Source organism: Procambarus clarkii, chromosome 94, assembly GCF_040958095.1.
Source record: "Procambarus clarkii isolate CNS0578487 chromosome 94, FALCON_Pclarkii_2.0, whole genome shotgun sequence".
In the NCBI taxonomy this organism is placed as follows: domain Eukaryota; kingdom Metazoa; phylum Arthropoda; class Malacostraca; order Decapoda; family Cambaridae; genus Procambarus; species Procambarus clarkii.
This window is the reverse complement of record NC_091243.1, coordinates 10,800,913-10,823,372: the sequence shown is the minus strand read 5'-3', so window position 1 is coordinate 10,823,372 and position 22,460 is coordinate 10,800,913. Positions and strand designations below refer to the sequence as shown.

General features: G+C 42.3%; 2 protein-coding genes across 4 annotated transcripts in view; one reads left to right on the top strand and one right to left on the bottom strand.

The window, feature by feature from the left end:
* Nucleotides 1–208, bottom strand: part of LOC123747354 (uncharacterized) — an 11,727-nt gene extending 11,519 nt beyond the window's left edge. The window contains exon 1 of the mRNA XM_045729513.2: nt 40–208. Coding sequence (XP_045585469.2) covers nt 40–120 — 81 coding nt within the window. The 5' untranslated portion in view covers nt 121–208. The remainder of the gene's footprint in view (nt 1–39) is intronic.
* Nucleotides 209–2,224: 2,016 nt separating this feature from the next.
* Nucleotides 2,225–22,460, top strand: part of Lrp4 (LDL receptor related protein 4) — a 222,350-nt gene continuing 202,114 nt past the window's right edge. The window contains exons 1-3 of one of the 3 annotated variants that reach the window (XM_069319939.1): nt 2,225–3,073; nt 19,903–20,022; nt 20,964–21,131. In XM_069319939.1, the coding sequence (XP_069176040.1) occupies nt 3,007–3,073; nt 19,903–20,022; nt 20,964–21,131 (355 nt within the window). In that variant the 5' untranslated portion in view covers nt 2,225–3,006. The remainder of the gene's footprint in view (nt 3,074–19,902; nt 20,023–20,963; nt 21,132–22,460) is intronic. The other 2 variants (XM_069319940.1, XM_069319941.1) reach the window with 2 other exon arrangements.

Below are 22,460 nucleotides of genomic sequence, written 5' to 3'. Positions count from 1 at the left end.
GTGGCACCTCTATAAATTATTACAAAGTGTTACAAGAACCTGTGCAGTGGTGTAGGAGGGCGAGGAGGGAGCAGCGTCGCCGTGTACCTGCCTCCTCGCCGGCCGCTCTGCGACTGACATGTGTTGTTATAGATTCAGCTACTCGGAACAAGTTCCAAGTAGCACGGGCTATGGTGAGCCCGTAACTTACCTGGCACAGGAGCGGGGCAAGTAGCACGGGCTATGGTGAGCCCGTAGTGCACTTACCTGGCACAGGAGCGGTGCTGTACTCTGTGACATAGTGCTGTTCAACCCTTACACTTGCCTGGGGGACGTCTCAACACTGCATCTTATTTACATACAGTATTAGGAAAAGTAGCTTCTCATATGAGTAAAATATTATAGTACAGATGATATAATGGATTATTCAACGTAATTGAATTAGTTTTTCTTTTATCTGTTCCTTTGGGCACCATTCCTTTCCCTCCGTCCCATACCAAAATCCTTATCCTGACCCTTTCCCAGTGCTATATAGTTGTAATGGCTTGGCGCTTATTCCTTAATTTGTATATATATTTTATTATACGTACATCAGATTATAAATCGAGTTATTATTTTATTTCCACAAATGTGCACATACAGTATCTTACGTTTACATTGGGGTTAAAAATTAATTTATATTAATTTGCATTGCCCGCAAATTTAGGAGAAAGCATAACCAAGAATTTAGTTACGAGAGAAACGAATCCAATCACCTGTAAAGGCAACAGGTGATTGTTTGTAAATCACCCCACCAACCCAACCACTTGTAAAGACTGTCCCTTGGAACTTTTCCATCAGGTGTTGGTAAGGATTCAAGTTTGATGTGTTACTACGCCTGTCTGGAATAATCAGGCTATGCACGTATCCCTGTGGCCTTCTCATATTAATGGAATGTGATCCTGACATGAATATGAAATCATATGATCAGGTGATTGAGAGGCTAATTTTCCGGCTGTATCTGACATAATTAATGTTCTTTCGTCCAGATATGCTCCTGATGTGTTTAACTGTAACGAGTTAAAATTAACTGAATTTTGTAACTAGAATTTTTAAATAAATGTAATACAGTGTAGTATTTGTTTTACCCCCAGAAAGTTTGCGAAAATAATGTTGTATATTCCCCAAATTTGCCACAACATTGGCACTTTCAAGTACTTTCGTGACACTATCTGCTGAGTAGTCTCTTGTTATGTTATTTGTACTCGCCTTTTTGTTACGCTAAGTGCACAGTAGCCTATTATTATGATATTAGTTGTACTGACTTTCTATACTTGTATATTGTTTCTGAGCGCCACGTGTTTATATTTTTTGTTATCATTTAAACTAACATTTATATATATATGCTCGTTTATCACCGAGAAAATAACAATGTTGAATACGCAGTTTGTTAAAATTGATGGATGCATCTTTGGGTTCGGCGCTGCCTGGACGAGCCTAGCCTGAGGACACGTTCAGGGAAGACAACAATAACATCTCTTCCAAGGCGCCTGACAATGCACAAACATTAAGGCCCCATCAAGGAACATGTGTCTGGTCTCAACACACACCCAGATCTCCTGACAAACAACGCTAAAATAATCGACACATACAACAATAGAAGATTGGACATCGGCTAGGCATTGAGTATCTAGCAAATTCAGTCAACCATCAGCATCCAGCTAACATACGGTTACACTCAACCATCAACAGCCAGCTTACATGCGGTTACATTCAACCATCAACAGCCAGCTTACACGCGGTTACACTCAACCATCAACAGCCAGCTTACACACGGTTACATTCAACCATCAACAGCCAGCTTACATACGGTTACACTCAACCATCAACATCCAGCTTACATACGGTTACACTAAACCATTAACAGCCAGCTTACACACGGCTCCAAGTATCATTTAGCTGAGATACACATGTAACTGAGACGTGTATCTCTGCTAAATTAATTATTACAACAATCTTGTAAAATAATAAAAAATCATCGTACTTTACAAGATTTACTTTATATAGCATCATTAAAACATGTCAACCAATATTGTACAAGGTTATGAAATACTGTACTACTCATAATAACGATATTATAAATGATTAAATCTATAGTGTATTATTTTATATTATAACAGGAGCATAAGCATATTTCTTCCTAAATAGAGCATACTCTATGTCTATACTTTTTTCAAGAAACCATAGATATAGCCTATTATAATATTCTTGTATTTATTGCACAACTCGTGTGTCTGCTGAAAAATATCTTAGGGGGGCGCGACTGTTTATTCAATTTGCTAAAATGTATTTAAATATTTACTTAAAAAAGTAAAGAATTTGATTTTGAATTTGTATGTGGTTGTGACAATGATTTACTATTTACTGACTGGAAAAGGGATCCTGTAAGACTTATCTATGTAGTCAAGGGATTATCCACTGTGCCACCAAATGTCATCTGTGTCACTATCATCTGTCACGTAACATGTCTATCATGCGATGGTGGTGATAATGCACGATGTGTGATGGTGACAGCGTATGACGTGGTGGAGGTGACAACGCATGACGTGAGGTGCAGGTGACACAACGTATGATGTCTAAGAGGTGACACAACGTATGATGTGTAAGAGGTGACACAAGGCATGGCGTGAGGTGGAGGTGACACAACGTATAGCGTGAGGTGTATATGACACAAGGCATGACGTGTAAGAGGTGCCACAACGTATACCATGTGGTGCAGGTGACACAAGGCACGACGCGAGGTGTTAGCATGTGGAGATAATGGAGCGGGAGCGGCGTATGGTGGTGTCGGAGGGAGGAGGACCGGGGGCGTGCGCGGGGCTGGAGCGCGGCGGCGGCGGCCCACGGCACCAGTGGGAGGAGGAGCCGGACGGGCAGTGAGCGCGCGACTCTGCTAGTGGCTACGTTACGCGACCTGGACCACCGGCCGACGCGCTATACCTTCTCTACCGCCATTCCTCGACCCCTCTCTCTGCTCTGTGATGCGAGATGAGGAGCGGAGGCGGCGTCCCCCTGGCCGCTCTGCTTCTGGGCCTCCTGCTGCAGCGCGCACTAGGTCAGTCTCCCACGCAAGCAAAGGCTCGCGGGGGGATGAAAATCTTCTAGGCAGCGCCGCGGGCCAACATCCATCCATCTCTGGCGAGGGATGCGAGCAATGTGTTGCGATAACTGTCACCTTTGTGGACGTGTTCGGTGTACAACGTGTACAGCGGTGCTCCGGGTCAAGCACACCGGGGGGGAAGGGGAGATGGTGTTCTGGCCACACACCGCAGGGGTCATGAGGAAAATGGCTCGCAAAAAGTAGAGAGAGAGAGAGAGAGAAGGAGGGAGTGGTACGCGTGCGTGATGACTGCACAGTGTTTTCGTTGTTCACATGTTATCTCAGCCTTACCACTAACATTATCCTGCCAGGCTGCAAGTGATGTGCTAAGACTAAGCAGCTCGTGGTGTAATATTGTTACATGTGACTGGAGTGTGTTGTGAGGAGCGGATGAGTGCGTGTGAGGGGGAGTGTGTGTGGAAGGCCAGATGCCATTACGTGAGCATAGTTGGGGGGTAAAACGTGTGGGTGGGTAAATAAGAACGCCCCCCCCCCAAAAAAAAAAGTCATTGTTTGCTTGTTCCTAGATGACTGGTCCCCCCAACCCCCTTCATTTTGATTGATAGTTGCCTCTTCCTATCTTCACTATGTCTGTTTGCAACGGTCTCCATTTATCACCTACGAGATTGTTTCTGCTATGAGGTTCAATCTCTGTTGTCTGTTAAGATGTGCTTCTCTCAAGATTTTTGTGCTTGTATTAACACATACACACACACACACACCTCGGGGGGTGCATCAGTGTGTGTGCATCTAGAGGGGCCCTCGCAGCTGAGTGGACAACGCTCTGGGGTCATAGTCCTAATGACCTGGGTTCGATTATCTGGGCGAGGTAGCAACAAATGGGTAGAGTTTTTTTTCACCTGATGCACTTGTTCACCTGATACCCCCTGTATTATTAAATACGATACTCAAGGAAATTAGGAAATTCCTGTCTATAATAGGGTCACACTACATTATATGTAATATAATGTAGTGTGACCCTAGAGTTTAGAACGTCACTAAAGAAGCTAGCCGCGAAAATTCCAGTGTTCTTTCGTCGGCATCTCCTCTACCACCATATTTTCGAATCCTTTAACCAGCTTCCCCCCGTCAGCGCCTGCCAGAGGAGGTCACGCACGAACCTCATCGTATACTGCTCACCTCTAATACGTGGGAGCTCCTTTGCAGACGTCGCTGCTAACTTCTGATATAGTGTGTGCACCGTTCGAAGCTTATCTGACCTGATCCAGGCTCTGTGTGTGTGAGAGAAAATATATATATAGTAGAAGTGATTGAAAAAAATAGGTCGAAAGTCAGTACATTAGACAATCGACGATTGGAAAGGCGGGTTCCAAGAACTAGATCTTGCCGGCACAAATAGTAAATACACACACAATCAAATAGACCTGTCCTACTCTCCAGAAAAAAGGTAAATTACTAATGAAATTAGCAACGAACAACAACATTAGCAGTACTTACAATAGCTACGAACAACAGTAGTAGTACTAACGGCAACAACGAACAATAATAACATAAGTACTAACGGCAACAACGAACAATAACAACATAAGCACTAACGGCATCAACGAACAATAACAACATAAGTACTAACGGCAACAACGAACAATAACAGTATCAGTAGAAACGGCACCAACGAAAACAACAACAACGATGCAAGAACCTACCGCTATTGATTTCCCAGGAAGGAGGAGGAGGAGGAGGCTGCCAGAGTGGAGAAACGAAACGTTTGTGTGTGTGTGTGTGTGTGTGTGTGTGTGTGTGTGTGTGTGTGTGTGTGTGTGTGTGTGTGTGTGTGTGTGTGTGTGTGTGTGTGTGTGTGTGTGTGTAATCACCTGGATGCGTTATAGAATCGAGCTTTAGCTTCCAAGTCCCACCTTTTCCTCCCAAATTGCAATGAGTGCCAATGACTCGTATCCTAATTTGCCCAATTTTCATAATTGTTTTCATTCTATGGAACACAGAAGGGGAAACTAAATTATAATAGTGAACAATTGAAATGCACTATTAAGAGAAGTGGTGAAAGCAGACGCCATAGACAGTTCAAATGAAGATATAACACAATATGTCTGATAAGTGTATATTAGTTGATTCAGGGTTGAGATGTTATAGAATCAGCTACTTGGAACTCAAAATTCCAAGTAGCACGGGCTATGGTGAGCCCGTGCAGAGACGGATCAAAGAGCTAAACCTCATAACCCCGGCAAAAACAATTGGGTAAGTCCAGCCCCAAACTTATACTTACCTAATTATCTTCCACTCGCCCAACTAACCCACCCTACCTCAACACTACTCAAAACTGCATCTGCCCATTCCAGCGTTTTTATTTATTTTTTGTATGAGAAAGGGGCTTGGGTTACCTGGTTGATACCTGGTTGATGGGGTTCTGGGAGTTCTTCTACTCCCCAAGCCCGGCCCGAGGCCAGGCTTGACTTGTGAGAGTTTGGTCCACCAGGCTGTTGCTTGGGTGCACAAGGGAAACAACCCACAACATGCACACTTACCCTTTAAAGGTCCCAGCTCCGCTGCATAATTTAGTGAGTGATGAATGCGGTGATGATCCGGTGAATATTGACGAGTATGGTGGTGACTGGGTGACTGCTGATGAGTATAGTGATGATTGGGTGATATACTAATTGCGAGGTGATAGTGATATATTGAGTCAGCATGATAGCTGATTGTGATGTATTGACAGTCAGATGATAGCTGATTGTGATATATTGACAGTCAGATGATAGCTGATAGTGATATATTGACAGTCAGATGATAGCTGATAGTGATATATTGACATTCAGATGATAGCTGATAGTGATATATTGACAGTCAGATGATAGCTGATAGTGATATAATAGTAGCGAGGTGATAGTGATCGGCTGAAAGTGAGTTGATAGCTGATAGTGATACATTGTCAGGTGATAGCTGATTGTGATATATTGAAAGTCAGGTGATAGCTGATTGTGATATATTGATAGTGAAGTAATAGCTAGTTAGAATGCAGTGATAATGGATAATTTTTAAGGCAATAATTAAGTCATTTCTGACAGTGAAGTTATAGCTTATAGTTCTTTAATCAATCCATCCTCCTAAAATGAAAGTACAGTACTGTACTGTACATACAGTAACAGTGTGATCGAAAGTACCAATATATCGTGATGGACCATCAGAAAATAGACTCTTGTATTATTGAATTTGGATAAACTGGAAACTTTTGTTTTTCTGTAGCGAGATAAATATATGGCCTTACCTATGCCAACCTCTCTTAGCACTCCCAGGTCTAATACACCCATATTTTAGCCTAATACATACATATATGCTATTCTTAGCATATAATAGAATTCTAGTCTATTCTTCTATTCTTGTATGCTTCGCTATATTGTACATATGCTATTCTAGGACTAGGAATTTTTAAGTTTGGATTTCAGCTTAATCTTTTCCGGACTATACCAAAAAAATAGTACAACATATGGTTTGCTGGAGCTCCATTGCTACATAGTGGTACAATCGACCCAATAATTAGAGAGTACTATACTTTCAGGTGGATAGGGGGTAGTACTATCATTCCAGGTGGATATGAGGGTAGTATTATCATTTCAGGTGGATAGGGGTTAGTACTATCATTCCAGGTGGATATGAGGGTAGTATTATCATTTCAGGTGGATAGGGGGTTGGATTTCATGATGGCAATGGTGGAGGAATAGTGAGAATGAGAAATATCGAGTTACTTATAGTATAATAATGGCGACTATAACGATAATGATAGTCACATTATGATGGTGGTGATGGTGACCCTACTATATAGTAGTATAGTAAATAAATGAATAATAGTGATATTCATTATTTTGTTGGTGGTAAAATTCTCATGCAAGTGATAATGACATTATTACGGTGATGCTAGAGACAGCCTCATTGTGGTGACGACCTTAATTTGGTGGTGATAGTGATGCTATCATGGTAGTGACAGTGAAGTATGATGGTGATAGTGATACAATTATTGCGGTGATAGTGACATTTATTATGTACAGTGTGATACATTCAATTAAAATATCGTGAGTCTACTGCTGTGTTGATGCTATTGACGTGTTATGGAAATGGTGAATTGCTTATGGTGAGTACAATGAAGGATAGTGATTATGATGATTCTGTGGTAGGAATTTCACGATGTAGCAGATTTGCAGTTTGATTTAAAAAATAAATTTTCGCAGCCTAGCTCCCCAAAGGGGCAGTTAGGTGATTTACGTTTGGCATATAATGCAATATAATTAATTTTTGTGCCTATTGTTCAATAATTATACTGTCGGTATATAACAGTTGGATATACTGAACATTAATCTTCCTATAACACGTATGTATACTGAACGTTTATCAACATAACACGTGGATATACTAAAGATATATCAACATATAAAACGTTCATATACAGAACATTCATTGACATATAAAACTTGGATATGGATATACTGACTTTTCATAAACATATAACACTAGGATATGCGGGATATTCATCAGCATATTCCACTTAGATATGCTGACTGTTCATCATCATACAGCACGAGGATAAATTGAACATTCATCAACATATAACACGTGGATATGCTGAGTATTCATCAATATATGACACGTATAAAATATATTGTTAGGTAGTCACAGTTCACCGGCACATTATACAGTCACGGTTCACCGTACCATTACACTGTTCACCTTCATACTAATGGAATGACAAATAGCAGTCACCATTCATGTTGAATGGTGACTGCTAAACAGTCACCATTCAACATGATAACCACGCTAAAACAATTATTATTCCTCGATTAGATTGGAAAATTGGATGAATTCCTCGATTCATCCAATTATTATTATTATTATTATTATTATTATTATTATTATTATATTAGTTTTGCTTGTAAAAAATGGACACTAGTTATTACTGTTATTTTTATTCTTTAGTAAGTTTAAGATAATTCACATTTCTTAGGCAACATTCCCAGTTGTCATTGCTCTAGAGTCTAGACTCTAGATTTTTATTCTTTAGTAAGTTTAAGATCATTCACATTTCTTAGACAACTTTCCCAGTTGTCATTGCTCTAGACTTGCCTGTCTCATTGCTCCCTCATCGTTCTCATTCCTAGAATTCTGCTCCCATTCTCATTATATTAGACAACATGCTTTGTCATTCTTCACATTTGGACAACTACTAGTAGAGTCATCTACTTCATATATTCAATTACAGGAGGTAGAGTCCCTCCTCTATATTCAATTACATGGCAAAGTGTTTCTTTGGTCCAACATCATTCACATCTAAGTAAACATGTATTATTATTATTATACTTGAAAACATACCTTCTAGTTGCAATAGTGTTCACACCTTGAGTGTTGTTGCTGTTATACGTGTTAATGTTGGCTGAACCTCAATATTGTTCACATATCGTATATTAGGTTCCTCCTAGCGTCCCATTGCTGTCTTACCAACTTACAACATGATCACAATTTTTTTTTTACTGGGCTGTTACAATTTTGCATCAACGTAACACTTGAAAAAAATAACATTGTGGTTACGTTGTGTGTTTTGAAAGAGAGAGAGAGAGAGAGAGAGAGAGAGAGAGAGAGAGAGAGAGAGAGAGAGATTGGTGGCGAGGGGGAGGTGGTGAGAAAGTCGGAGAAAGAGGTGAGAAAGTTGGAGAGGGATGAGATGGGGGGAAGAGGAATGGAGTGGGGGAATTGGGGAAGATTGGTGAGACTGAGGAAGATTGGGAGAAGGGGAAAAGGAATGGGGGGAACCTGGGCGCAGCCGGCTACCCCATCTATTACATAATATAATTATCATCCTTACTTGTCATGCTATTATTGAAAGTTATCCTTGTGCAAATTAGTTTTTAACTTATTTATAAACTACATCAATTTGAAATTGTACAACTATTTATAAATACAACGTTTTGGATTTGGCAACAGCCTCCGTAAGTCTATTGATGGGAAAAAGAAATATCTTGTAATTCTCTTTACATGAGTTTAACAAGTGACCTCGGAGCCTCAGGCAGGCTGTGTGGCAACATTGTATTTAATGGCTCCATTGACGTTACCATAATCAATAACGTATCTGACATGACACTAAATCAGATGTTCTTCGATTTTCGGAGCATTAGCTTGAAGCGCTTAATATTCCAGGCTTGAAACTAGCAGACTGTAGTCCAATATGGTGGTGACATTGTGTCTAGCAGTTGTAACACAGTCTATAGTCCAATATGCTGGTGACACTGTGTCTAGCAGAGTTGTAACACAGTCTGTAGTCCCATATGCTGGTGACACTGTGTCTAGCAGTTGTAGCAGTCTATAGTCCAATATGCTGGTGACACTGTGTCTAGCAGTTGTAACACAGTCTATAGTCCAATATGCTGGTGACACTGTGTCTAGCAGTTGTAACAGTCTATAGTCCAATATGCTGGTGACACTGTGTCTAGGCGAGTTGTAACACAGTCTATAGTCCAATATGCTGGTGACACTGTCTAGCAGTTGTAACACAGTCTATAGTTCAATATGCTGGTGACACTGTGTCTAGCAGTTGTAACACACTCTGTAGTCCAATATGCTGGTGACACTGTCTAGCAGAGTTGTAACAGTCTATAGTCCCATATGCTGGTGACACTGTGTCTAGCAGAGTTGTAACACAGTCTATAGTCCAATATGCTGGTGACACTGTGTCTAGCAGTGTTGTAACACAGTCTATAGTCCAATATGCTGGTGACACTGTGTCTAGCAGTTGTAACACAGTCTATAGTCCAATATGTTGGTGACACTGTGTCTAGCAGAGTTGTAACAGTCTATAGTCCAATATGCTGGCGAAAGTAATTATATTTTAGAACTCTTGTTTACACTGTGTCTAGCAGTTGTAACACAGTGTATAAGTCCAACACGCTGGTGACACTGTGTCTAGCAGACCGGGAAGTGAGGAGTGCGGTTTTCAGGATATGGTCTGTTAACGTGTGTTGATGTTTTTGTGGGAGTGTTGGTGTTATGGAGTAAGTTGTGGTGTTATCGTTGACCAGTGCAAGGGGTCACGGGGGCCCAAGGAGAGGGGGACATGGTGGACCAGGGCGAGGGGATATGGAGGAGCATGACGAGGACACACACGGAACAACAAGGACAAGGGGACCATGGCGATGGGGGACACGTAACATTATATATATATATATATATATATATATATATATATATATATATATATATATATATATATATATATATATATATATATATATGAATATATAATTTCAAACCTTGGTACTTAACACGAACTAAAACAATAACAAAAAATGTTTGGTCAAATAAATCTTTATTATAATTTAGGCTATAGCCAAAAAAAAGTTTGTTTGTCGTATTCTGTTGAAAATAATTAAAAATTTGTACATGACTTTCCGAAACATCTAACTTGAGGAATCTCATATATGCTTCTATGGGGGGTTCTAGATAACTGGTCTTTATTCATAACAGAAGGGATTTTGTAAGCTTTTGTAACGTTCTCACATGTCATGGTCACCATCTTCTGTTTTTCGAACACAAACTAGATTGTAGAGACTACAGATTCTGGGGCAGCCTCAGACAGACAACTTGAGCCCAGCGGGAGTCACTGTTTACCGACATTGTGTTTTCGTGGCTAATACAAAATTATAGTTTTGGTTTAATTGCTATGGGGGGTTGTTCGGCCTAGGAGGGAGCTTGATACAAGCCTAATGTATGTTCACAGGATTCCTCTTCCTGACAATCTTGAATTATTCGGCTAGATCAAAACATAATCAACAAAATAGCCCATCAAAATCATCCTGAAGCTATCTTAGTTATATAACCCATCTTTGAACAGTTAACAGGAATCATTTAGAGACAAACAGCTACTTGGAGGGGGGGGGGGGGAGGGACATAGCCTAAGCTACTCTATTCCTTTGAGATGTATTTTCTTGTCTCAATAAACATACTTGAACTTGAACAGCGACTGTCAGACACAAGGCACCAAACAGTACAAAGGGAGGGGAGGGAGAGAGACAGTAGTCAGTGGGCGAGGACAGGGCCGCCGGCCAACCTTTTCCTCCACAATTAAGACTGATTTATACCATATCACCAGCTGCTGCCAGTTACACCGGCCTCACTATTAAATTATTATTCTGAAACTTAATTTGTAACTTCCGTTTCCTTTTAGATACGCTCCCTTCTTAAATTGATTTTCATTAGACATTGAATATAACAAAACGGGAGAAATCAGTGATTAAGGGAATCACAGTCGATTAAGGCGCGTCTGGGATCCTCTCGGACGTACGTTCGAACCCTCGTCACGGCCCTTGTGGATTTGTTCATTTGATGCATCACGCTATTGTGATTTCTGTGTGTATTGAATAATTAACTTTCCAAGATTAATTTTTCCGTATCATTATGGTTTGACGCTAAGAAATGCGTTTCATTGATCCTGTCAACATTTTCCAAAGGCAGAGTAGAAGTGTACAATTTAGCTGGAGCAACCGGGAGTGAGGTAAAGTAAGATGTCGCGTGAGTCAATAGATGTTATGCAATATCCTTATGCAACCCGTTTTCGCACTTGCTTATAGTCAATATCTTGCTTGTGAATAAGTACGTATGTGACATACCAACTTATTGTGAATATTTGAGTTTACCTTGAAAAGCTGAATAGAAAACCACAACCTAACCTAACCTTCTTAGTATGTTAAGATATTACAATTAGTACTGAACCTATACCTTTATTGATATTACAGTTTTATAAAAATAATAAAACAAAACTAAAATATTTAAATAAATTGTAAAGTAACTCAGGATATTGTCAAATTTTGTATAAAATCTCTATTGTTTAATAAAACTGAGAGAAAAAGTTAGTGCCTTGAAAACAAAAACATGGCTTGGGATATGTCACATATGTACTTATTTATAAGCGAAATAGTGACTATAAGCTCACATATGATCATATATATATGATATATGATCATATCATATAAGTTCATAATCATATATGTGCTGTCTTGTGCGAGAGCAGGTTGCCTTACTTCCTATGTTCTTATGACGGCTATCTTGAGATGATTTCGGGGCTTTTTAGTGTCCCCGCGGCCCGGTCCTCGACCAGCCTCCACCCCCAGGAAGCAGCACGTGACAGCTGACTAACACCCAGATACCTATTTTACTGCTAAGTAACAGGGGCATAGCGTGAAAGAAACTCTGCCCATTGTTTCTCCCGGCGCCTGGGATCGAACCTAGGACCACAGGATCACAAGTCCAGCGTGCTGTCCGCTCGGCCGACCGGCTGGGGCAGTGTGCTGGATGTTGTGTCTTGGTCTTGAAGGTGGTAGAATGCACAGATGCAGACGATAATTCACAACAACGTGGCTGATGTTTACACCACACATCAGAAGAGGAAAAAAAACATTTTCTCAAGTTGTATTTCCTCTCAATAATGTTGATATTAGTGTTCAGTGGGCGAGGGATTCCCTTACGACTAAAGGAGATCGTTTGGAGAGTGAGTTAGTGCCTCATGCAGCTGCGGCGGCGGCGTCCCAGCTGACCTTACTCAGTGCTCCAAGTGGCACTTCTTTTCCTTTATTTATCCATTTTGTTGGGACACACACACACACACACACACACACACACACACACACACACACACACACACACACACACACACACACACACACACACACACACACACACATGTAGATAAAGACAGGTTATTTAACACAAGGGGCACACGCACTAGGGGACACAGGTGGAAACTGAGTGCCCAAATGAGCCACAGAGATATTAGAAAGAACTTTTTTAGTGTCAGAGTGGTTGACAAATGGAATGCATTAGGAAGTGATGTGGTGGAGGCTGACTCCATACACAGTTTCAAATGTAGATATGATAGAGAAGCCCAGTAGGCTCAGGAACCTGTACAACCTGTTGTTTGACGGTTGAGAGGCGGGACCAAAGAGCCAGAGCTCAACCCCCACAAGCACAATTAGGTGAGTACACACACACACACACACACACACACACACACACACACAATATACCCAATTGGTCCCAATATACAAAAAGGGCGACAGACAAGAGGCACTGAACTACAGGCCAGTGTCCTTGACTTGTATACCATGCAAGGTGATGGAGAAGATCGTGAGAAAAAACCTGGTAACACATCTGGAGAGAAGGGAAACGTGACAAATCGCCAACATGGATTCAGGGAGGGTAAATCTTGCCTTACAGGCTTGATAGAATTCTACGATCAGGTGACACAGATTAAGCAAGAAAGAGAGGGCTGGGCGGACTGCATTTTCTTGGATTGTCGGAAAGCCTTTGACACAGTACCGCATAAGAGGCTGGTACATAAGCTGGAGAGACAGGCAGGTGTAGCTGGTAAGGTGCTCCAGTGGATAAGGGAGTATCTAAGCAATAGGAAGCAGAGAGTTACGGTGAGGGGTGAGACCTCCGATTGGCGTGAAGTCACCAGTGGAGTCCCACAGGGCTCTGTACTCGGTCCTATCTTGTTTCTGATATATGTAAATTATCTCCCGGAGGGTATCGATTCATTTCTCTCAATGTTTGCGGACGATGCTAAAATTATGAGAAGGATTAAAACAGAAGAGGACTGTTTGAGGCTTCAAGAAGACCTAGACAAGCTGAAGGAATGGTCGAACAAATGGTTGTTAGAGTTTAACCCAACCAAATGTAATGTAATGAAGATAGGTGTAGGGAGCAGGAGGCCAGATACAAGGTATCATCTGGGAGAGGAAATTCTTCAGGAGTCAGAGAAGGAAAAAGACTTGGGGGTTGATATCTCGCCAGACCTGTCTCCTGCAGCACATATCAAGCGGATAACATCAGCGGCATATGCCAGGCTGGCCAACATACGAACGGCATTCAGAAACTTGTGTAAAGAATCATTCAGAACTTTGTATACCACATATGTCAGGCCAATCCTGGAGTATGCAGCCCCAGCATGGAGTCCATATCTAGTCAAGGAAAAGACTAAACTGGAAAAGGTTCAAAGGTTTGCCACCAGACTAGTACTCGAGCTGAGAGGTATGAGCTACGAGGAGAGACTACGGGAATTAAACCTCACTTCGCTGGAAGACAGAAGAGTTAGGGGGACATGATCACCACATTCAAGATTCTGAAGGGGATTGATAGGGTAGATAAAGACAGTCTATTTAACACAAGGGGAACACGCACAAGGGGACACAGGTGGAAACTGAGTGCCCAAATGAGCCACAGAGATATTAGAAAGAACTTTTTTAGTGTCAGAATGGTTGACAAATGGAATGCATTAGGGGGTGATGTGGTGGAGGCTGACTCCATACACAGTTTCAAGTGTAGATATGACAGAGCCCGATAGGCTCAGGAATCTGTACACCTGTTGATTGACGGTTGAGAGACGGGACCAAAGAGCCAGAGCTCAACCCCCGCAAACACAACTAGGTGAGTACACACACACACACACACACACACACACACACACACACACACACACACCAGTGAGGCCACACCAATTGCAGGTGCTGCATCAGACGTGGTAGTTAATACCAATATAACCGTGTCCGCTGCAGGTCTACACATGGCCCCCCCGTATATGGCCCTACCCCACCCCACCTCTACATAGTTCAGGCACTCGCGTCTACATAGCCCTGACTCTCCCTACATAGCCCTGACCCTCTCTACAGAGCCCTGACCATCCCTACGTAGTCCTGACCCTCCCTACATAGCCCTGACCATCCCTACATAGTCCTGATCCTCCCTACATAACCCTGACCCCTCCCTACATAGTCCTGGCCCTCCCTACATAGCCCTGACCCTCTCTACAGAGCCCTGACCATCCCTACGTAGTCCTGACCCTCCCTACATAGCCCAGACCCTCCCTACATAGCCCTGGCCCCTCCCTACATAACCCAGACCCTCCCTACATAGTCCTGGCCCTCCCTACAAAGCCCTGACCCCTCCCTAAATGGCCCAGCCCCCTCCCTACATTGCCCTGCCTTCCCCACATAGCCCTGACCCCCTTCCTACATAGCCCTCGCCTTCCCTTCATAGCTGTGGCCCTCTCCGCATTTGTTTTCCTCCCCCCACCTCTCTCCTTGCCTCTCCCTTTCCCTTAACGTTTTGTACTAATAAGTTTGCCGAGAGCGCTGGTAAACCCGTAAACCAAACTTGACCATACCTAGGCACATATATGTACTATATTGGGCCTAAAATATAAGGTATAAATTAAAGAACATGCTCTGAGTATAGGACAAGCAATCATATAATATGTTTAGACCGTGAGGCCATTTTTTATCGGCCACGCCATCGTGTTTATCTAAGTCTGCCTTTAACTCCGTGTTCTGTTATTGTGGTGAGAGATGGAGTCGTCGTCGTCGCTGCTACAGTGTTAAAAGGCGGCCACCTGATGCCTGGACCTCAGTGTGTCAGGAACTGTGACGGGGGAGAGTACATGCTTCTATGCTCTCATGTTCGTCATAGGTTTACCGATAATATATATATATATATATATATATATATATATATATATATATATATATATATATATATATATATATATATATATATATATATATATATATATATATATATATATATATACAAATATATTGAAGATTATTCCATTGAAAATAACTTAATTCGGAATTTTTTATATGCCTAGTATTAGTGTAAGAATAATAATATTTAATGTATAGATTCCAGACAGTACAATCTGCATTAACTATTCCAGATTCATAGTTAATGTTGTTATAGATTCATAGTTGTTATAGATTCAGCTACTCGGAACAAGTTCCAAGTAGCACAGGCTATGGTGAGCCCGTAACTTACCTGGCACAGGAGCGGGGCAAGAAGCATGGTTGGTAGTTCTTTGTGGGGCCCCATACTCATCCTGTGAGCGGAAGTTTATTGTGCACCCCATACTCATCCTGTGAACGGTAGTTTATTGTGCACCCTATACTCATCCTGTGAACGGTAGTTTATTGTGCACCCCATACTCATCCTGTGAGCGGTAGTTTATTGTGCACCCCATACTCATCCTGTGAGCGGTAGTTTATTGTGCACCCCATACTCATCCTGTGAACGGTAGTTCATTGTGCACTCCATACTCATCCTGTGAGTGGTAGTTTATTGTGCACCCCATACTCATCCTGTGAGCGGTAGTTTATTGTGCACCCCATACTCATCCTGTGAGCGGTAGCTTATTGTGCACCCCATACTCATCCTGTGAGCGGTAGCTTATTGTGCACCCCATACTCATCCTGTGAACGGTTGCACAAAGGTAATACAGAGAGAAAAAAAGTCTTAATCAGACCTCAGAGGGGAATGTTTGACACCAACTTTTTACAATATATTTACACGTTATAATTAAGGATAACGATAACTTGTACTAACCCACCTGCGCTGCAACTGTTATGAATTACAATATATTAATGTACAATGGAGGTAAATGTCTTTTTGGTTTTTTAAAACCAAAAAAACCGTATATATATTGGCCAAAAAATTCCCAATATATATATATATATATATATATATATATATATATATATATATATATATATATATATATATATATATATATATATATATATATATATATATATATATATATATTTATTTATATATATATATATATTTATATATATATATATATATATATATATATATATATATATATATATATATATATATATATATATATATATATATATATATATATATATATACCTCCGAGGCGTTATTTCCGTGCGACTTGGGGTTAGGCTGTATACCTCTCTGGGAGTTTACATCCCCCGCTGATGTGATCAAGTGTAAACTGTATATTGCGTGAGCAGGTTTACTCTCGGGGCCATGTAATGCTGAGCGTGACGAATTCAAAAAATCAGGAGACGAATCAAGAAATGTCCCGAATACTTTATACAATGTAACACCTTTTTTTTTTACAAATACCTCAGATTTTCTAATTGTACGTAGTGCTCTCTCTCTCTCTCTCTCTCTCTCTCTCTCTCTCTCTCTCTCTCTCTCTCTCTCTCTCTCTCTCTCTCTCTCTCTCTCTCTCTCTCTCTCTCTCTCTCTCTCTCTCTCTCTCTCTCTCTCTCTCTCTCTCTCTCTCTCTCTCTCTCTCTCTCTCTCTCTCTCTCTCTCTCTTCTCTCTCTCTCTCTCTCTCTCTCTCTCTCTCTCTCTCTCTCTCTCTCTCTCTCTCTCTCTCTCTCTCTCTCTCTCTCTCTCTCTCTCTCTCTCTCTCTCTCTCTCTCTCTCTGGGGAGAGAGTGGTGGTGGTCACCACCACTCCCCAGGTCACCCCCACTCCCCAGGTCACCACCACTCCCCAGGTCACCCCCACTCCCCAGGTCACCACCACTCCCCAGGTCACCACCACTCCCCAGGTCACCACCACTCCCCAGGTCACTACCACTCCCCAGGTCACCACCACTCCCCAGGTCACCACCACTCCCCAGGTCACCACCACTTCCCAGGTCACCCCCACTACGCGGCAGAGTGTGATCAATAAAGAGTGAAGGTTAGCGGAGCTTCCACAGGTGATGACTGCCTTACCTGTTCCCTCTCTCTCTCCCTCCCTCCCTCACCCTTCCCTCTACTCCAACTTAGGTCTCTCCCACCATCTTTTCCATTATGTTTCCTCTCTCTACCCTCCACCATGTTCCCTTCACCCTTCACAATGTTCCCTTTCCACCTCCGTTTTGTCGACTGTGGTCCCCTTCTCCATCTTCCCTTTCTCTCTCCATATCCACCCTCCCTCCCTCCTCTCTACAGTGTTCCATCTTCCCTCCATCATCTTCTCTCCCCTCTAGAGCTCTCTCCCTCCCTCTGCACCGTGTTCCCTCCGTTCTTCTCCTTTACCACGTTCGCTGAAACACACATTATGTTGTACTACGTATTACTAATCCAGGGCACAAAGTGCATTAGGTGTGACCTTCCAACTCGTCATCCGGATGTGTTTATTCCATCCAGGGATCGAGCCCCGAGACGCATTCATCAGTTTTAACATGCTGTTAATTCAAAAATTGGATTTTTTTCAAATATGAATTAATGTTATTTGATATTAGCAGATTGTGTATATTTAGGTGTGGGTTAGTTTAGTTGTTTAGATTCTGATGGCGATTATTTTATTGGTAGTACGTTAGTGAAGTATTTACTGAGGTTCTATTCGAACAGAGGCCGTCAGCGAATCATTTTTCAAGAAACGTTCGAAATCCATCAGCTGTAAAGTCGTTAACTCGTCCTCGACTTAAGTCCATTACATCCAGCGGTCGACCCCACAGACGCATTCATCACTCTTAACATGCTGTTCATTCAAAACAGGAATTTTCTCAAATATAAATTAATATTATAATATATTACCATATTGTGCATATATATATATATATATATATATATATATATATATATATATATATATATATATATATATATATATATATATATATATATATATATATATATTTATATATATATGTATGTATATATATATGCATAGGTTAGGTTAGGTTAGGTGTTTAGGTTCTGTTGGCGATTATTTGTATTTGTAGTACGTGGGTGAAGCATTTACAGCGTTGTGGTTCGAACAAAATTCGCCAGAGAAGCACTTGTTCTGGAAGTGTTCGAACGAAATCAGTTGTGAGTCGTGTGTAAGCCGTTTTTCATTCATAAATAGTAGGTTTGACGGCCGAATTAACGAACTTGGATCTTTGTATGCGAGGATTCCACACTTGAGTCGAGGACGAGTTGCTCTAAATGCTTCACCCACTTTCAGAAGATGCAAAAAATTGCCAAGAGAATCTAATCACCTAAGTAAATAGGCACCTGGGAGTTAGTCAGCTGTCACGGGCTGCTTCCTGGGGGTGGAGGCCTTGTCGAGGACCGGGCCGAGGGGACACTAAGCCCCGAAATCAATCATCTCAAGATAACCTCAAGATAACCTATTCCTACCCACAAACTTATAATGTATAATAATATTAATTTATATTTGAGAAAATACTGATACGTTAAAAATACACAGCACGTTAAAATGTATTAATACCTATTTGGGAATGGCCGCTGCTTGAACGTACATACCCAGAGGACGTAGTTAATATTAGCATTGGCAAGGGAAAATAAATTGTATGCATTTAGTATGCATACATACAAATGCATACATGCAAAGAGTGCATGTATGCACTCTTTGTATGTACTAATAATACATTAATCCTAGAAGAGAGTTAGCAAAATATTTGTGTAAACACTAAAGTTTAGAACGACTCAGCGATTCTCACTCTTCCCCTGCCACCCTCTCCTAGGATCCCTCTCCTAGGACCCTGCTCCTAGGACCCCGCTCCTAGGACCCCTCTCCTAGGACCCCTCTCCTAGGACCCCGCTCCTAGGATAGGGAACACAGGTTGAGGAACAGTAATCAAGGTACTCAGTCGCAACCGCTTCCATTGTATCTTGATCTGCCTTCAGTATACCTTCACCTGCCTTCAGTATACCGTCACCGGCCTCCAGTGTACCGTCACCGGCCTCCAGTGTACCGTCACCGGCCTCCAGTGTACCGTCACTGGAGGCCTTATACCTTCACCTGCCTCCAGTGTACCGTCACCGGCCTCCAGTGTACCGTCACTGGAGGCCTTATACCTTCACCTGCCTCCAGTGTACCGTCACCGGCCTCCAGTGTACCGTCACTGGAGGCCTTATACCTTCACCTGCCTCCAGTGTATCAGATTTTGTGGTGGTGTGTCTCGGTAGGCCTGTAGTGTACAGCTGTGCTTGTGGTGACCCTTGGTCCCGTGTTGCAGGGTTCGTGGCGCGAGAGGCCATGGAGGACTTCTACGGCACAGGTGTCTATGGAGGTCCTGAGGCCGCCTCCGAGCACAAGAAGGAGGTGAAGAGGGTCCAGCCGCCGGATCACGACACGGGTGAGTGTGGACGGTGGCATAGGTTGTAGTTGTTGTTATTATAAATTCAGCTACTCGGAACAAGTTCCAAGTAGCACGGGCTATGGTGAGCCCGTAACTTACCTGGCACAGGAGCGGTGCTGTCTGTGATGGCATAGGTGGGTGTGGAGTAGAAGAAGAGGGTCGATGGTTGGGGTGAAGAAGATGGAATAATAATAAAGATGGAGCGAGGAAGGAACAGTATCAAAGGGAGGGAGGGAGGGGGAGGGGGGAAAGAGGAGGTAACCCCAAGAAATGAATGGAGTGATTTAGAGCGTATGACGGGTAGAGGGAGGTAGAGAGAATAAGGAATGGAGGGAGTTAGAATGAGAGAGGGAGATAGATAGCTGGAGCAAGACGTAACTCTCTCACTGCTCGCAGCCGTTCACTTGCCACTCAGCGGTGCGAGATATCGTCTTTAAACTCAAATGCCAGGTTTCTGTGGATCATTTCCCAAAGCCTATTGTTTTTGGCAGAGAATGGGTAAAGGTCAGAAGGTCGGGTGCAGTTATTGGCCACAAGGTTAAATATCTGTGTAAGGAGGTTCGAGTGCCCAGCGACCTGACCTTCTTTGGCTGTTATCACCGGATTGTTGTGGTGAACCTGGGTTGGTGACGATGGCAGAGTTCCCCCTTCCTGACCCGGAGGGAAGTCTGCCTCATGTAATGTTCAGCTGCTGTGCGTGTTAGGGTGGTGGTGGGATGCGTTTAGGTGCGTCTGTGGTCTGATGCGTCTGTGGTCTGGTGCGTCTGTGGTCTGGTGCGTCGTGGCGAGCGTTTGTGTGCGTCTGTGGCCTGATACGTCATGGCTAGCGTTTTAGCGCTAGTTAGTAGCATGAATTGTAGAAATATGTAGCGTAGTGTGTGTGTGTGTATAACCCGTGGCGGTGTGCCTGTACCTGCCATAACCAGTGGTTGTATCAGCAGGTTGTGAGAGCAGCGACGGGGTCTTGAGGTGTCTGGACGAGGACGTGAGGTGTCTGGACGAGGACGGGCAGTGCGCATGCGTGGGACCCACGCTCCTTTGCGACGGCCACTTCGACTGCCCCGAGGGAGAAGATGAACGCAACTGCCCCGAAGTCCTGTGCCCAGGTCAGTCTCCTGCAGCGGATGTGTCGAACTAGATTACCTTGAGGTGTTTTCGGGGTTTAGCGTCCCCGCGGCCCGGTCGTTGGCCAGGCATCTTCGTTGCTGGACGGGTAAACCAGGCTGTTGGACGTGGCTGCTCGCAGCCTGACGTCTGAATCACAGCCTGGTTGATCAGGTATCCTTTGTGTACTAGAGTACATTCCATACACACAGAAATCACGATAGTGTGATATATATCAAACGCATTTGTTCATAAGAATACATTCTAATCACCTGGACTGTTTTAAACTAGAATTGTATTTTATTAAATTAGAGTAAAGTTTGTTGTAACGTAGGTTGAGGGTCAACTTTATTGGTTTAGGGTAAAATCCTAATTTAGGGTAAACTTTGTTGATATCTGACTTAAGAATAAACATTATTGAAACTAAGCTGGAGAGTAAACTATTGAAACTAAGCTGGAGAGTAAACTTTATTGAAACTCAGCTGGAGAGTAAACTTTATTGAAACTAAGCTGGAGAGTAAACTATTGAAACTAAGCTGGAGAGTAAACTTTATTGAAACTCAGCTGGAGAGTAAACTTTATTGAAACTCAGCTGGAGAGTAAACTTTATTGAAACTCAGCTGGAGAGTAAACTTTATTGAAACTCAGCTGGAGAGTAAACTTTATTGAAACTCAGCTGGAGAGTAAACTTTATTGAAACTCAGCTGGAGAGTAAACTTTATTGAAACTCAGCTGGAGAGTAAACTTTATTGAAACTCAGCTGGAGAGTAAACTTTATTGAAACTCAGCTGGAGAGTAAACCTTATTGAAACTCAGCTGGAGAGTAAACTTTATTGAAACTCAGCTGGAAAGTAAACCTTATTGAAACCCAAATTAGTTACCTTCATAAGAAACCCACCTTGTGAGTTAACGTTATTGAAAGTAAAAGTCATTCTCGTTAGCTTTTAAACGTATCAAATATACATAAGACCTGTGCTTATAAAATGAACATAAAGTTTGTTAATGGTGTTGTGATAGAGAACATGTGGTGGTTATCATACTATCACATGTTCTGTGATGTTATCATACTATCACATGTTCTGTAATGTTATCATACTATCACATGTAGTTACTTCTGCCTTTCCAGTTGTAATTCACGAAGTTGTAATGCTACGCTGTAATGGATGTGATCGCTGATAATCTCATAACTGATTTGGGTAATAGTTTAGAATAGTGTTGCCTGCCTGATCTTCCTCCCTGGCAACCAACCACTTGGACTGGACGGTAGAGCGACGGTCTCGCTTCATGCAGGTCGGCGTTCAATCCCCGACCGTCCACAAGTGGTTGGGGCA